Source organism: Cetorhinus maximus, chromosome 4 (assembly GCF_964194155.1).
Source record: "Cetorhinus maximus chromosome 4, sCetMax3.hap1.1, whole genome shotgun sequence".
NCBI classification, from domain to species: Eukaryota; Metazoa; Chordata; class Chondrichthyes; order Lamniformes; family Cetorhinidae; genus Cetorhinus; species Cetorhinus maximus.
Genome location: NC_135882.1, coordinates 86308455 through 86325292, shown reverse-complemented (window position 1 = coordinate 86325292; position 16838 = coordinate 86308455). Strand labels below are relative to the sequence as shown.

At 41.1% G+C, this 16838-nt stretch overlaps 1 protein-coding gene across 1 annotated transcript in view; it reads left to right on the top strand.

Moving 5' to 3' along the window:
• Positions 1-16838, top strand: part of chd7 (chromodomain helicase DNA binding protein 7) — a 277990-nt gene that overhangs the window by 177159 nt on the left and 83993 nt on the right. Inside the window, exons 13-16 of the mRNA XM_078540439.1 lie at positions 5020-5196; positions 5415-5558; positions 6133-6388; positions 10912-11122. Coding sequence (XP_078396565.1) covers positions 5020-5196; positions 5415-5558; positions 6133-6388; positions 10912-11122 — 788 coding nt within the window. The remainder of the gene's footprint in view (positions 1-5019; positions 5197-5414; positions 5559-6132; positions 6389-10911; positions 11123-16838) is intronic.

Below are 16838 nucleotides of genomic sequence, written 5' to 3'. Positions count from 1 at the left end.
GTTCTTTGCTGCAGAGAACAGTGTCAATCCTCCTCACTATACTGTCCCCTATTGCTACTACACTCCTGTTCCCCGCATGAACAGTTTCCTGTACCATGGTGCCATGGCTAGCCTGGTCATCCACCTTTCAGACCTTGTTTTCGTCCACACAGATTGTATGCACTTCAAACCTGTTTGACAATTGCAAAGCCTGAGGCTGCTTCACCACTGTCTGCTCAGTCCCATTACCTGCCTCACTTATGGTCACATTGTCCTGTCCCTCACTGCTGACCAAAATAGATGATCCTATTTTAATAGGCATGACCACCTTCTCGTACAAAGTGTCCAGGTATTTCTTGCCCTCCCTTATGTTGCACAGCATCTGCAGTTTGGCTTCCAGATCAATAATCTTGATCCCGAATTCCTCTAGCTGCTTATGCTTTCCGCAGTTTGTCCTGGATCGCCTTGGCGTCCAAAAGCTCCCACCTTCCACAACTGCAATATAACACCTGTCCTGCCATTGTTACTTATGTTTTTTTAGTTAATTTAAATATTTTCTTAATTAACTTCAAACAATTCCTATGTACCACATCTCTTTTTCCCCCTTGCACCAAATTCCCACTTGAACCTAATTTGCTACTCACTCAGTCTCCATCTCACTCCAGAGTAATCACCTGTCTCCTCGTGTGCCCCTTACAACATTTCCAAGTTTGGCATCATCTAAAAACTTTAAATTATGCCTTGTATACCCAAGCCTAGATCATTAATATGTCCAGAAGATCAGTCATCTTAATACTAACCCTTGGGGGAAACCACTGTATACTTCCCTCCAGTCTGAGGAAGAAAAGTAGTTCACTGCTTCTCTCTGTAGTAGAAGGATCTGGTACATGATTAATGTGGGTTTGACTATGCAGCACCACCCACAGCGTGATGTAAGAAGGCACATGACTCAGACTTAGGGTCAGTGTGGTGTTGGCCAGAGACATATTAATACCTAGTATGGAGATAGCTTCATGCCTGCACCCTTTACTGTATATTTGTATGTAGTTACAAGTAGTTAATAAAGACTTGCTGTTAACATACAGAAGACTATGAAGACTTCTTTAACAGGTATGTTCTGTAATGAACACGGTCCTAACGTGGTGGCAGCTCCAGATCAAAAACCCTCATGCTCATAAATGCTGAAAGAAGCTCCCAACTGAAGCTATAGATGCTGAGAAAATTCTCCAGAAAAAGCTCCAAAGAGAAGAACCTGGAAGCTAAGGGCAGAAGTTTTACCACAGCAGAAGATTCCACACAATTTCCTGTGGCAGTCTAGCTTCAGCACATAGAGTTCGTAGCCTGCAAGAGTGAGCTAAATCCTTTTCACTTCCAGACTGCAGCCCTTTTGCTAATTCAGTCAGAAGCGCAGTTTTAACAAAACCCTTCGCTAATCCCGATTCCCCAGCTGCGAGCTTCAAAACGTGGCCTCCTAGTTGAACAGAAAAATAACCAAATTAACAATTAACTTACTCAACTCTCAGGAGCCTCGTGACTGTCCGAACCCTTAAACAGCAGGGCTGCAGTTTATTCAAGCGTCTTGCTACTCGCAACGCTAGCTCACTGGTTCAATCAAGTCAGCAGCCCCCAACCCATGCAGCCTTTGTTGAAAATTCTTCTTCATGAAGCAGCGTGTAGCCACTATTTTATGAAGCCCGCCAAAACTGGCAGGCACAGGAAATCCATTGCTGTGCAGTGAACAGCGACACCATCTTGGAAGCCGGTAAACTCTTAAAACTGTACCCACGCTTTTAAAATGTTCAATATGGATCACAATTCCACACTTCCAACTCTACTGGGACTCATCCAAGGCTCAGATGAGTCACAAAATTGGTGTCTTTGGAAGATGAGATTTAAAGAAACAGCATTGCCTCCAGTTTAAATAAAAAATTATAAGTGCTGCAAGTAAATACACTTCTTTACTCAATGGGGCCAATTGCAGACAACATCATTGCACAACAGGATATTGATGAGTCATCTGCCAAATTTGAGGATATTTAAAGATCATTTGATGTTTATTTCAACTTGGGATTCAACATAATATTGGAAAGAGCTAAATTCAATAAAAGAGTCCAACTGCCTGGGGAACATGTTGATTCCTTCATAAACGATCTCTACAGGATGGCAGAGGGGTGTGAATATGAGGATTTAAAGTCTGAGTTTACCAGAGACAGAATCATGATAGGTGTTGCAGATGATTCGCTCTCTCTGACCTCCGACAAGCTAAAGATGATCTTACCCTAGACAAGGCAATCCAGCTAGTTAGATTTATTGAGCTACGTGCACAAAACAGGACAATCCTAAGGGGAGAGAATACAACCTAGGTCAGAAGCCAGCCCTTAGCCCAGCTTATTAGGTCACAAAGACGCAGGGACAATCCAAGTCAAGGAAAGCAATTCCTGAACCGCCCAGCAGAGCAAACTTGCCAGTGCTGCAGTGTGAAGCGCCCTCACAGGAGAGATCAGTATCCTGTGAGTACAGTCCAATGCTCCCAATGCAATAGACAGGGATACTTTGGTAAACTGTGCATGTCAAATCCCCTGCACTGCACAGATAGCCCGAAGGTAATCCACGAGGTTGAGACCAACAACCCAGAAGAGAGACAGCCATGCTTCTTAGGCGAGATCAAGGATTGTAGTTCTTCATTTTGGAATGCTGACATCCTGGCAAATGGTCATCTAACAAATTTTAAATTAGACTCAGGTGCCAGCGTGACAGTCCTGTGAGACGAGGGACTATGGCTCAAAGGCCTCTAGCTTCGAGCAACAGACACATCACTTTCTGATTGCCGGTTATTAGCATGATCTTAGAAACGCTGAGGTATGACAGCGTGCAAACCTTTGAACTGATGTACGTCACCTGTAAGCCCAGCCTTTCTCTCTTCTGAGCAGGATGCTTACATAACCCTGGATCTCCTCCCGATAGCAGGGAACGTAAAGACTACCATGGTCATTAGCCAGCCAGAACAGCACAGTCCTGAGTGCTCAAACACTAAAGAGTATTCAGACTCGTATTTCATCTTCAATTTCTTCTCTTTGTGGGGCAGGTTTGTCCATTATCATTCTAGGCTTGGGAATGACCCCAATGGCCAGACCAACCTGCCGCCCATGAGATTACCATGGCACCTCCGGCGGAAGTGGTGCCAGAGAATGATCGGCCTGAGAAGCCTCTACCTCCAACTACGATGATGGTACAGCTGGTCAACACATCGACTGCTGTGCGCACATCGCAACTTCCAGTAAGCATGCCACAACCACATGGGATGCTGGAACCGGATAGCAGTCTATCACCATCAACAACAAAAAGCAGAGGTCATCATACCATTCAACCTTCTCACCACAGGAACACACTTTCTCAGCCTCAAAGAGCTTCCAGATGGGCCATGGAAAAAGAAGAAAAAGCAGTGCCAAGGAGACAAATTCCATCTTCTTCCACTTCTTAAGAAATGATCAAGAGCAACAGCAAACATGCATCGTCACAACAACCGAACCAACCGGATGTGGTTCAATTAAAACAATGGAAGAAAAGAATGAAAGCATATCCAAATGCCAGTCCAACCTCCAAGCCAACAACAAGAACCAGAACCTACCACTCTCCTGACAGAATGGTGAATGAAATGTGTGAGGGTTATAATGCCCCCAGACCACCTGAACCTCTGACTTCAAGGACTTGAAGGGGAAAAATCAAGGACTTGAAGGGGAAAAATAGGGTACTGAGAATGTTGTTAATGTTAATACTGTAATAGCAATAATGTTGGAATAGCATTAAGATTGCAACAATAAGGTACACGCATAAGACTTATAACAATGTAAGACTTGAAGTAAATTAAGTAACACTATATCCATGGGATAAAGACTTGGGGGAGAGGGTGGGGCACCGGTGTAATAGAAGGGTCTGATACACAACAGGGTTAATGTGGGACTCCATACAGTACCAACTACAAAGTTACAAAAGAAGGCACATAACCTAGACCTAGGGCCTGTGTGGCATTAGCCAGAGATGTGTTAAGACCTAGGATGGAGATAGCTCCATTCCTGTACCCTTTATTATATATTTTTATATTGTTACAAGTTAATAAAGACTTGCTGTTAACATACAGAAGACTACAAAGACTTCTTTAACAGATATGTTCTGCAACCAATACCATCCCAACACTTTCTGCTTTCAGTCCCTTAACCAATTTTGTATCCAGACAGCCACTGGCTCTTTAATTCCACAGACTTCTATGTAGAAGTAGAAGTTTAGATTGGGAAGTTTTGACAGGATGTTTGCATAGATTTATGATTTTTAATAATTACTGATCAAGTTCCTGTAGTTTGCGTATAGGGAGTGAAGAACATTTATAGCCTTATGGTGACGTTGGGGTTACAAGAAATACCAGTAATTGGAGAACAGTGTGCATTCTTGTCTCTGTTTTGAAGTCATATATTCTGTACTTATTTTTTACATATCAATTATAAATTTGTGTTCAGATTTATAATGGAAACTGCCTGTGTAAGCTGGTCACACAATGTAATTACTCTCTTCTCTCAGTGGTGATGCTGGACATAAGAATTTATAATGGCAAAGTTGAGCAGAAGTTGGTGCAGATGTAATGTTTTTAATATTTTTATCTGCACATATATTGAGAAAATATTTTAAGTAGATTATTCTGGCATTGAGTTTGCCATTCCACCTTGCATATGCACCACCAAAGAACAAACTAACTGAAAGTTGTTCTTATTCCTGTTTATGGGATCTTGCTGTGTGAAATTTGCAGCTGTATTTAAATTTATAATGGTCACTGCAGCAGTTGGAATGTTTAAGAAATGTTTGATAAGACACTATAGGAATGTAAGTTTTCTTTTAAAATACCCATAATGAGTAATGTATAAATGACCTGACAGGGATCTGTTTGCTTAACATGTAATAAATTAATAACGTTGATTTTATAAATGTTCTAAGGCAGGAATATTTGGCTGAAGTACAAAATAAAATTAATCTAACTTGTCCTATTCTAAGGGTCATATAATTCAGGGAGCATACAAGTTCCATGCCATCATCACTACATTTGAAATGATTTTAACTGATTGCCCAGAGCTGCGCAGTATTGCGTGGCGTTGTGTGATAATTGATGAAGCCCACAGACTGAAGAACCGAAACTGCAAACTTTTGGAAGGACTAAAATTAATGGATCTGGTAAGTATATTTTCTGTAATACTCCATGAAATCTGCATTGTTAGTGAGTAACATTAGTATCTGTCGAAAATGAGTTAGGTAATCTCTGACATTGTTATATATGCACAACACATACAATTTAAATTCCCATACAGTTAACAGATAAGAGATTTGCTTTTTCACAACAACTTCATGCTTTGCTAATCTTGTGACCCAATGGATTTTCTTTGTTAATGTAGGAACATAAGGTACTGCTGACTGGAACCCCATTACAGAACACTGTCGAAGAGCTTTTCAGTTTGCTAAATTTCTTGGAACCTTCGCGATTCCCCTCAGAGGCCAACTTTTTGCAAGAGTTTGGTGATCTGAAAACTGAGGAACAGGTATATGATTCTTGCGAGTTATTGAGTGAACCCTCTACTTATCTTTGGGGAGATTATTTACAATATAGACTAGTGCACAGGGCTGTGATTTTACTGGGATTAAAATGGGACAACTAATAAACACCTGATCATACCTTTTGTCTTTCATTTGTGAAAACAGCAGTCTTAAATCTGACAAGATGTATGAAAAAGGTTTGCATTTTAAATCCATGTAAACAATGCTAAATGTTGGTAATATATTACTTATAGAAGTTATCTGTAACAGTCAGCAAATTGTTTGCCTATACCAATTGTGTATGCATACAGCACAGTACTTGACAGTGTATTCTTGGAGCTTCCAGAAACAGTTAATTTAATGTACACCCAGTGCATAGAATTTTAGAAAATAGATGTGAGAGTAAACTGAAGACTGCAATCTAATCTTAGCCCATGTGGCCTCTTCAAATGCCCTAAAGTTGCTTTTGTAATTATGGTATTGAACTCGAATTACGACCTTTTGATTCCATCAAAAGTATTTATTTCAAAGGCTGTTGTGCAGTATTCTGCACACTAAAGGTTTGAATAACTATTACAGGTTCAAAAACTTCAGGCTATTCTGAAACCAATGATGTTAAGACGCTTGAAGGAAGATGTAGAAAAAAATCTAGCTCCAAAAGAAGAAACTATCATTGAAGTGGAACTGACCAATATTCAAAAGAAATATTACCGTGCTATCTTGGAGAGAAATTTTGCCTTCCTCTCTAAAGGAGCTGGTCAAACCAATGTGCCCAATCTTCTGAACACTATGATGGAACTGCGAAAGTGCTGTAATCATCCATACCTAATTAATGGTAAACACATTTTTTACTGACCATTTTTTGGGCAGCTTCAGTTCTCCTAATACAGCAATTGGTTAAATGTCATAATTGTTAAGATATTTGAATGCCACACCGTATAAAGTTCATGATCTCAGAGCCACATCAGTAAAGGCCAGTTTTGATGCCAAACAGTTTGGAGCATGTTGTTTTGAGGGTATTTGTTGAATGGGTGGCAACATGAATTTATGTTACAACATGCCATAGTATAAATACGGTAGTACATCCAATAAAATCAAGAGCAAATTCAAGAGGTGATCCCTCCTTTCCCTGTTGGGAGCAAAGCAACCACAGCAACTGTATATTCAACCTCTAGGCAGGCTAAACTCTAAGCCTATATTTACAGGATTTTTATGTTCGTGGTCTATGTAGACCTTCCACTGAGATTTAAGAAGATCTATAGCTAGAAAGAATTTCAGAAACATTGGTGAGAGTCTTTTATATATACATTTGCCATTGGTGCTCTGAATATCAACAGGGTGTTATGATCTCTGTAGAGACTGAAATGTTAAAGAAATTTTAACTTCTAGTTAATAGCTGAAAAGATGACACAGCAAGATTTCATGTTTTAAGACATTTACTGTAACAGAAGACTAAAAGCACTATTGACTCAATACTATCTTTGCAGGCAACTTATACTTTAAACCACAGAATGGAATCCCCTCCCCTTGTTTTTAGCAAAACAGAAAAAGCATACTTCACGGGTATGCATTATGCTGCCCTTATTAGTAATATTAACATATTGCTTGGTATCTGCTAGCTAGGTGGTAGTTTTCACCCCACTTCTTGAATGCCCTATTCAAATAAAAATGCAAATACACTCTGTCTCTTACATATCAAAACTAGTACACATCAAAGCACCCAGACTAGCTGGCTCTGATCCAATTAAGACACGCCCACAGACTAAACCGCTATTTTAAAAGAAAAATATTTTCCAACAATATTTTATGCATTAATAGCTTCATGACAAGTGTTTACTCCTGTTATTTTTCTAACTCTAGAACTATCCTTCACAATAATATTACTGGAGACCCTACTATTGCAAGCTAGGAAAATCTTCCAGCTTTGTTTTAAGTCATTACGAATTTGGCCTTTTCAACCAGTGGGCAAGCTTCCACCTGCATTCTGGCACGGTGAACCTTAGAGATTTTCGTCTCTGTCTCTGTCCCTGTCTCTCTCGGACTTTGGTAGACTAACCTGCCCGTGATATTTGGTGATATTTTAGGAAAGACTGTACCCCAATATCACCAGTGGCTCCCTCTATTGCCTTCCCATCTCAAAGCTCATCACGATAGCTACGTGAATCACATGGGCCTTGCATGGTAGTGATCCTGATTAGCTACCCTCGAGAGTCTAACCCTCTCTCATTTGGAACTAAATGGACAGTTTAAAGCATGACTGTTTGTATCCTGACAGTGTTGACACTTTTCTGGGACTTTGGAAACTCAGTCTCACTTTCAGTCTCAAACTCACTGTTAACACATAGGCTACTGCCATTGTTTCCAAGGGTAAACGCCTTGCACCTTCTTTCCATTAAAACAACCTGGGCCCCCTTAACAATCAAACCACTCAGGCTTGCTGTCAGGCAGACTTCAGAATAGGTCACATGATCCCTTTCATTTTACCTTCAATTGAAGACACAATCCCAAAGTGTAACATTCTTGTAATCCTCGTAACTGTAACAAGAAAGAGAGCTGCATCCATGTGTACCTTTTCACGTTCTCGTGATTTCCCAACTGCCAATGAATGTTCAACTTCAAAATCAATTTTGACATATACCCATTGTTACGGAGGCAGATATGCCAGCCATTTTGAAGAATGGACAGTTATTCTTTGATGGAGGGATGAATATTGGTCAACACTCCCTGCTCTACAGAAAATATGCCAAGAGATGTTTTGCATCCAACCAAACTCATTATAATGTTTCACACAAGAATGTTTGTACCACAAACAATGCAGTGTTCCCACAGTGCTGCACTGAAATTCCAGCCCAGAGTGGGGCTTGAACCCACAATCTTAAAATAAAAACAAAAATTAAAAGTTGCTTCTTCAGTTATCTAACTGAACTGTCGAGCAATATTCTCAAGCTATTTTATTTGTTAATTGAAAGACTGAACCAAGGCATAGAAAGAGTGTGTCTCTATCAGCCCAGACGTGAATTTTAAACCTTACAACCTATAAATCACAAAAATACTTACACTTGTGCAGCATTACCCATTTTCCCCATTGCTGCTAGAATCCTTGTCCATGTTTTGAAAGTAAATCAAATCTTGAAGTTACAAACACCCGACACTCCTGGCTGCTAACCTTGCCTTTTGCAAACTCTTCAAGTTGTTCAGAACTCTCCAGCTTCATCTTGTTCTGTACAAGTAGCTCTCAGGAATCCCTCTTCATCTTTGGGGAATTGCACTGGTTAACTGTACCCAATGCATAAAATGCAAAATTTCCATTCTCATCTACAGATCCCTCCATGGCCTTGATGCACCCTATGCAATAAAAACAGAAATTGTTGGAAATACTCAGCAGATGAGCATTCATCTGTGGAGAGAGAAACAGAGTTAACAGTTCAGGTTGATTTCTTTTCATCAGATCCCTGTGCAATGTTTTCTTGCTTTGTGCCCCATCCAATACCCTGTCACCTGACCTCCCTTTCGTTGCTTCAGTATTGTCAGAGCATTCGCCTGCCTTTGACGTATTCTCCAGAATACTCTGGTTAAACCTCTCAATTTCCCTGCCTCTCTTTCTACCCTTTAAAGTCTTTTTAATCAAGCCTTCATTCATCTTTCTAATTGCCCTTTAGGTGGGGGAAGTAGGCTGAGTCGGAAGTGCACTCTTTCACGCAGGTACAGAGATGCCTTAGGGAGATTGGAGTCTGTTTCTGTCCTCTTCTGTGAAACTCCTTGGGATGTTTTTCCACGTTAATCAAAATAAATAAATGTTAAAAGAATTCAAGGGTCGAATCTTCGATGAGTGGGGGCGGGGCCCGCTCGCCGAGGCATAAAATGATGCGGGCATACGTCCCAACGTCACCGCGCGTCATTTAGATTTTCACTTCAGCAGGCGTGCAGCCGAGTCAGCTGCACACCCGCTGAACTGTCAAAGGCCTATTAAGGCCATTTACCAATCAATTAAATCATTGACCTGAGCTGCCCGTCCAACCTTAAGCTTGGCGGGCAGGGGAAGAACCCAGGTAGCCTTCGCATTTTTCATAGAACCACATCCATGGGCGGAATAAGGTGTCATGAATGTTTTCAAAGTGTTGGAAAAATTTTTATTAACATTAACGGACATGTCCCAGCTCATGTGATAGTTTCACATGAGGGGACAAGTCCTTAAAATTTTTTTCTACCCTTATTCAATGTGTTATACGTGAAACCAATCTCCCTGAGGCATCTCTGTACCTGCGTGAAAGAGTGCACTTCCGACTCAGCCTACTCCCCCCCCACCTGCACAGGGAGTGCTCAGTGCTTCTGGGCGCATGTCACGCTGGGCAGACCTTAATTGGCCTTCCCACGTAAAATGGTGGCACCAGCTGATCAAGGGCGCTGATCGGCTGCACGCCCGCCCCTGCCCCCGCACAACCCCCCAGACAGGGAGAAAATTCTCCCCCAAAAGTCGGAATTTAATTTGTGAAATTCTATAATGTTTTGAATCATCAGCATTGATTTATGTGGTGTAAAATTAACACTGGGGTCACATAAACCACCAGAGAAATTGACACAAGTAGCATGAAATTTTAGATTTAATTCCTTCAGGAAAAAGGCTGTGGTATAAGAATATTAGCTCAGTTGAATGTTGCAGAAATGTTAAAATGACTTGTAGCTTACCCATAATACACATGAAGATCCTATTATGTTTTGTACAAAAATCAGTTTGAGCATTTTGATCCTATAACTTTGTATAGTGGTGATTCTAAGTGAATAACTGCTGTCTTATTCATTTAATTTGCCATCTTGACTTAATTTTTTTGAACTAAAATAGCCTGCTGTTGATTTGGAATCATTTTTGTGCTAAAGATTTGAATGATCTGTCACTTGAGTTAACGCAGCAAAGTAGGAATTTCGTGCTTAAAAAATTGAATTGTCACAGTTCAAAAAGTGACTTTGAATTATAACTGCTTGAGCATCTTAGTCTATTATAGATACTAAAGAGCTGAGTGTGTTGAATTGAAGAAGCAGTTTTTTTCAAAGGGGGTTTGTTATAAGGACCTTTAGGAGAGTGGAAGTTTTTCACTTTTTGGTCCATTGACATAATATTTGCATCCATCATTTTTTCTCTAGCTGTAAAACATACATACACTTAAACTATTGGAACTTTCAAATTACTTCTAATATAACGGGGAAGAAGTGAAATCAACTTAAGGTACTGGCTGTGAGCCATGGTACTCTTGTAATTATCTGAAGTTTTTGTGTTTGTTTTTTTTGATATATTAGAAAACGATAGACATGGCATGATTCAGACTTTCTGATGGTCTTGTTGTTCACTTTTGGTATGTGTAGGTGCTGAAGAGAAGATTTTGGAGGAGTTTAAAGAAACACACAACCCTGATACCCCAGATTTTCAACTTCAGGCTATGATCCAAGCTGCTGGCAAGCTAGTGCTGATTGACAAGTTACTGCCAAAACTAAAGGCTGGTGGCCACAAGGTGCTTATATTTTCACAGATGGTACGCTGTTTGGATATTCTTGAGGACTACCTCATTCAGCGAAGGTGAGGCCAGCAACATTCTACAAATAAAAATTAGTTCTGCAAGATAGCATAGTATACTACTGTTCCATTGAGCCAGTATTTGGAGCAGCATTAGTGTGGGTTTGTATTTTGTGTGAAGGTACTAAGAATACGAGATCTCGGTTAACCTGTTAAGGTCCTAAGGGATGTCAGGCAAATCAAAACAATAAGGTAGCTAGATTTTACTCCTTTTGCCACTACCAATTTTATAAATTAAGGATATCAGGTACCTTCAGATGATTGTTAGTCAATCTAGTAACTGACAAAATAAGGCATCAGAGATGGGGTGATGCAATTTTGATGTTTTTCAAGGCAGGAGTGATGCCTCTTATGGGAAACAAAGCCTTTTCTGCTTTTGATATCCATTACTTTAATGTACATTCCCAGGTCTGGCATTGTATTAGTGAGACACAAAAAACTTTTACTTTGCTCCGAAAATATGCCCTAACTCAACAGCTTCAGTATCAATTTTTGAAATCGCAGACAAAACATTTTTTTTCCTATTAGGTGGCATTACAGGAAACCACTAAAAAGACATGAAAAGACTTGAAGTATACAGAGATATTAAAAACAAAAGGTACTGGGCTATCAACAGGAAATGATTTTCCATAGGCTAATGTTTGCTCCAACCAAACCTGGTCCAGCAAGTTAACTTCGTGGTCTCTGAGGTGAGAGTGCCAATTTAGTGCAGGTTTGTGGATAGTTTTTAAACCATGAAATTTTGGCTGCAACAAACAGGACTAAACTGATCCAAATTAATTTCACTTGGGACTCTTAATCAATTTTAAGAGATGGTTTTATTAAGATGCACAGGATTCCAGAGGTGAAACAATTAACTATGCCACTACCTTATTTTTATGTTTCTATAATGAGGGCATTTAAGTGTAAACTACATAGTGTGGGACTGAAGTCACATATAGGTCATACCAGGTTGGCATGGTGGCTTCTCTTCCCTGAATGATGTTAGTAACTCTGTTGGGTTTTTAATAACCTGATAACTCTTGAGCCGTTTTCAGCAGCTAGCCCTTGAATTATTGAATTCAGTTCCATAGTTTGTCATGCGTTTTGAAGTTATAACTTACAGGTTGCTAGTCCAATGACATAACCACTAAGCTAATTTATCCTCTGCGGTATCCCCATCTGAGGGATTGGGTGAACCATAGAAAGGTTATGATACAGAAAGAGGCCACACAGCCCATCTTGTTTGCACTGGCCAGAAAGAAAAGAGAAAGAAACTGGCTGCTAATTTTTAATCCCACTTCCCAGCACCTGGTCCATAACCTTGCAGGGTACATCATTTCAGGTGCAAATCCAGGTACCTTTTAAATGAATTGAGCATTTCAGCCTCAACCACCAATTTAGGCAGCGAATTCCAGATGCCCACAACCCTCTGGGTGAAAAGGTTTTTCCTCATGCCCCCTCTAATACTCCTACCAATCACCTTAAATCTATGCCCCCTTGTAATTGACTTCTCAGCTAGGGGAACCAAGTCTTTACTGTCTACCCTATCTAGGCCCCTCATAATTCTGTGTACCTCAATTAGGTCACCCCTCAGCCTTTTTTGATCTAAGGAAGACAACCATAGCCTATCCAATCTTTCCTCTTAGCTGCAATTTTCAAGCCTGGCTACATTCTTATACATCTCCTCTGTACTCTCTCCAGAGCAATTATGTCCTTTCTGTAATGTGACCAGAACTGTACACAAAATTCCAGCTGTGGCCTAATTTGTATTTTATACAGCTCCATCATTACATCCCTGCTTCCATATTCCAATTCTCAGCAGGTCCGACAGCATCTGTGGAGAGAGAAACAGAGTTGAGGTTTCGAGTCTGTATGAGTTGAAACCTCAACTCTGTATGCCATGTGGGACCAGGATTTTCTGTTTTTGTTTCAGATTTCCAGCATCCGCAGTATTTTGCTTTTATTCATATTCAATACCTTGTCCAATAAAGGAAAGCATTCCATATGTTTTCTTTACCACCTCACCCACTTGCTCTGCCACCTTCAGGGACCTGTGGACATGCACTCCAAGGTCTCTCACTTCCTCAATCCCTCTCAATATCCTCCCATTTATTGAGTATTCCCTTGCTTTGCTTGTCCTCCCCAAATGCATTACCTCAGACTTTTCTGGATTGAATTCCATTTGCTTCTTTCCTGCCCCCTCAACCAAACCATTGATATAATTCTGGAGACAACAGCTATCCTCTTCACTATCAGCTGCACGGTCAGTATTTGTGTCATCTGCAAATTTCCCAATCGTGTATCCCATATTTAAGTCCGAATCATTAAAAGATGCAACAAACAGCAAGTGCCCCAACACTGAGCTCTGTGGAACGCCACTGGAAGCCATTTTCCATTCCCAAAAACATCCATCGACACCATTACCCTTTGTTTCCTGTCGCTGAGCCAGTTTTGGATCCAACTCGCCACCCTCCCCTGTATCCCATGGGATTTCACTTTTCTGACCAGTCTGCCATGTAGGATCTTGTCAAATGCCTTACTAAAATCCATGTAGACAACATCCACTGCACTACACTCATCAATCCTCCTTGTTACTTCCTCAAAAACTTTTACTAAGTATTGCTGAAAAAATATATTTTGTCAAAACTTTTCATCTTGCACTCATCAGGCCAATCACAAGAATACCAATGTCAGAGGAAGCAACAACTTTATACTGTAAGAGAAGCAAGTGCTGATTGTTTGGCAGGTGGACTCTGGTAGAGGCATTGCCATGAAGAATGCACTAGTTAATGGCGACTGACAGTCAATTGCCAAGCATTGTTTGAAATTTGACTTTGGTCAAGGCATTACCGTGAGGAATGAACCAGCGAATAGCTATCACTTATTTTGTTTAGCTGAAAGAGGCACAATGTCTGTACATGGCCTTTCTGCCTGCAAAGAACAGGGTCCTGTGTATTGATATATGTTGCTTCCAGTACACGCAAATGTGCCACACTGCGAGCCCAACTGACAGTCTTAAACTGGTTGTCAGCGTAATTTTTAGCACGCTGAGGATTGATTAGCAAACGTTGTCCAATAACAGGAATCACATCTAATGTTGGAAACGGTGTTTTGAGTTTTGCAAACACGGACTGGTTGGGTACGGTCTGTACCTTGCCCGTTGTGAACAGCGGAAGAGACATGCTGTTTGATACAATCCGCCAGTCTTTGGGACGTACGGCCTACACACCTTGCATCACACTGGCACTGAAATTCATATACCACATTATTCATTCGTATGATAGGCAGGACATCTTTTTGGCTTGATGGCAGCATCCTGTTAGTGGCGAATACCACTCGTGTTGCTACTGCATAACAGCAACGTGAAGCAGCCGGCTTCACCTTTTGCTCAAGCATCCAACATTAGATGTGATTCTGCTATTGGACAACATTTGCTAAATGATCCTTAGTATTCCACTATTGGACAACATTTACTAAATGATCCTTAGTATCCCAATCTAGTTTAAACCCCCACCCCCCGCCAACAGCACTAGCAAATCTCCCTGCAAGGATATTGGTATATTTGTACAGGTCCCACATTCCCCATAAATGGTCCCAATGCCTCAGAAATCTGATACCAGCTTTCCAGCCCCTTGTTCAATTTCTCCTATTTCTATACTCGCACGTGAGTAATCCTTAGATTACTGCTTTAGAGACATTGCTTTTCAACCTCCATCCTAGTTCCCTGAAATCTGCTTTTCCCCTTTCCTACCTGAGTCATTGGCACCAACGTGGACCACAACCTCTGGCTGTTCACCCTCCCCCAGGAGGATGTCCTGCAGGCACTCCGTGACATCCTTGACCCTGGCACCAGGAAGGCAACATACAATCCTGGAGTCACTTCTGTGGCTGCAGAACTGTCTTTTTTTATTCGTTCATGGGATATGATTTATTGCCCATCCCTAATTGCCCTTTTTCAGGGGGCATTTAAGAGTCTGGAGTCACATGTAGGCAAGACCAGGTAAGGACGGCAGATTTCCTTCCCTAATGGGCATTAGTGAACCAGATGGGTTTTTATGACAATGGTTTCACAGTCATTAGACTTTCTTAATTCCAGATTTTTATTGGATTCAAATTCCACCACCTGCCATGGTGGGATTCGAACCCAAGCCCCCAGAGCATTACCTCTGAGTTTTCCAATTACTGGCCCAGTGACGATACCGCTACGCCATCACCTCCCCCAACTAACAAATCCCCTTTCACTACTGTGCTTTCCCTCTTCTTCCTCTCCTCCTGTACAGCAGAGCTGCCTGTGGTGCCACAAACCTGGCTCTGACTGCACCTCTCTTGAGGAACCAACATGCTCACTAGTATCCAAACCGGAAAACCGATTGATGAGTGGGTCCCCAGGGGACCCCTGAACTACCTGCCTAGTTCTCTTGAACTGCTTGACGGTTACCCATTCCCTTTCTGCCTTCAGGCTCCTAAGCTGTGATGTGTCCACCCCTCTGAACGTGCTATCCACATAGCTCTCAGCCTTGCAGATGCGCCACAGTGACTTCCGTCGCCGCTTGAGCTCTGAAACCCGTAGCTCAAGGTTCTGCAGCTGGTGACGCTTCCTGCACATGTAGTCGTCTAGGACATTGGTATCGTCCATGACTTTTCACATATTACAGGACACACATTCCACACGACTGAGCTGTCCTGCTATGGCTTCAATTTATTTCCCATATGTTAACTTTATTTTACTTTGGTTTACTTGTACTACTTTATTTTACCTGGCCTTGACTTAACTTTACTTCCCTATTGCTTGTGCTTCTTACAGAAATCTAAGTAGTTCCTTCTTTTAAAAAGAATGTGTTTTTCTAATTTTCAGCTACTTGAAGACCCTCCCTAACAACAGTTTCTCACCAACCGATGAACTTATGTTTCTCCTGTGATGTCACTCTTGGATGTTTTCAAAATTCAGCTCTGCCGTGCAGCTTTTCAACTCCTGGTCCAGCAGAGAGCTTGATTAGCCTGCCCAAGCCTCTAAGAAGCTTAAAACTTAACAGTAAATTTAAATAAAATGCCAAATTGCAAGCAAGCAGCAGTTGTTTATAAAAGATTAACCCTTAAAATTTAAAATTTCTCTCCTTTCTCACCAAACTCGCAGTAATTCCATTTGCATGATGTAGTACGATGCATTGGCATACTTCTGGGACTTTTCATTTCTATATCCACCCTATTTGCAAAATAATCTGCCCTTCTACAAATCAAATTAAATATACTGTTAAAATACTCTGTAAGACTAATAGTTTGGCAAAATTTCTACAGCACATATTTGTACTGTGATGCCCCTCTGTGATTTCTCAATTTTGGCTAGGCTACTAGGGAATGCTGTGTTGAGGTGGTATATCATGGAAAGAACTGCTTCCTGGCTTGCCCTGGATGTACCAGCAGCTGTTTCAGGTAATGCTGATGAGTGCTGGGAGCAGGTTGCCTGCCTGCTGCCTTGGCTGAGGAATGGCACGTTATCCAGCTGATTACAAAGTGAGATGTAACATTATACCAAAACCATTAACTCCCGCTTAGGTTTTAGATGTATGTTTTCCTTTCTTCTCTCATTCCACCCTGCCAGCACCCCACTAACACCTAGCCAAGTATATTCTGGCATAGGTTTATGGAAGTTACTATTAATAGTAGGTGCGCTGTTCTTAACTTGCACAAGATGGTGAGGTATTTTCTCCAAGAATAGAAAATAATACTCTGATTGCTG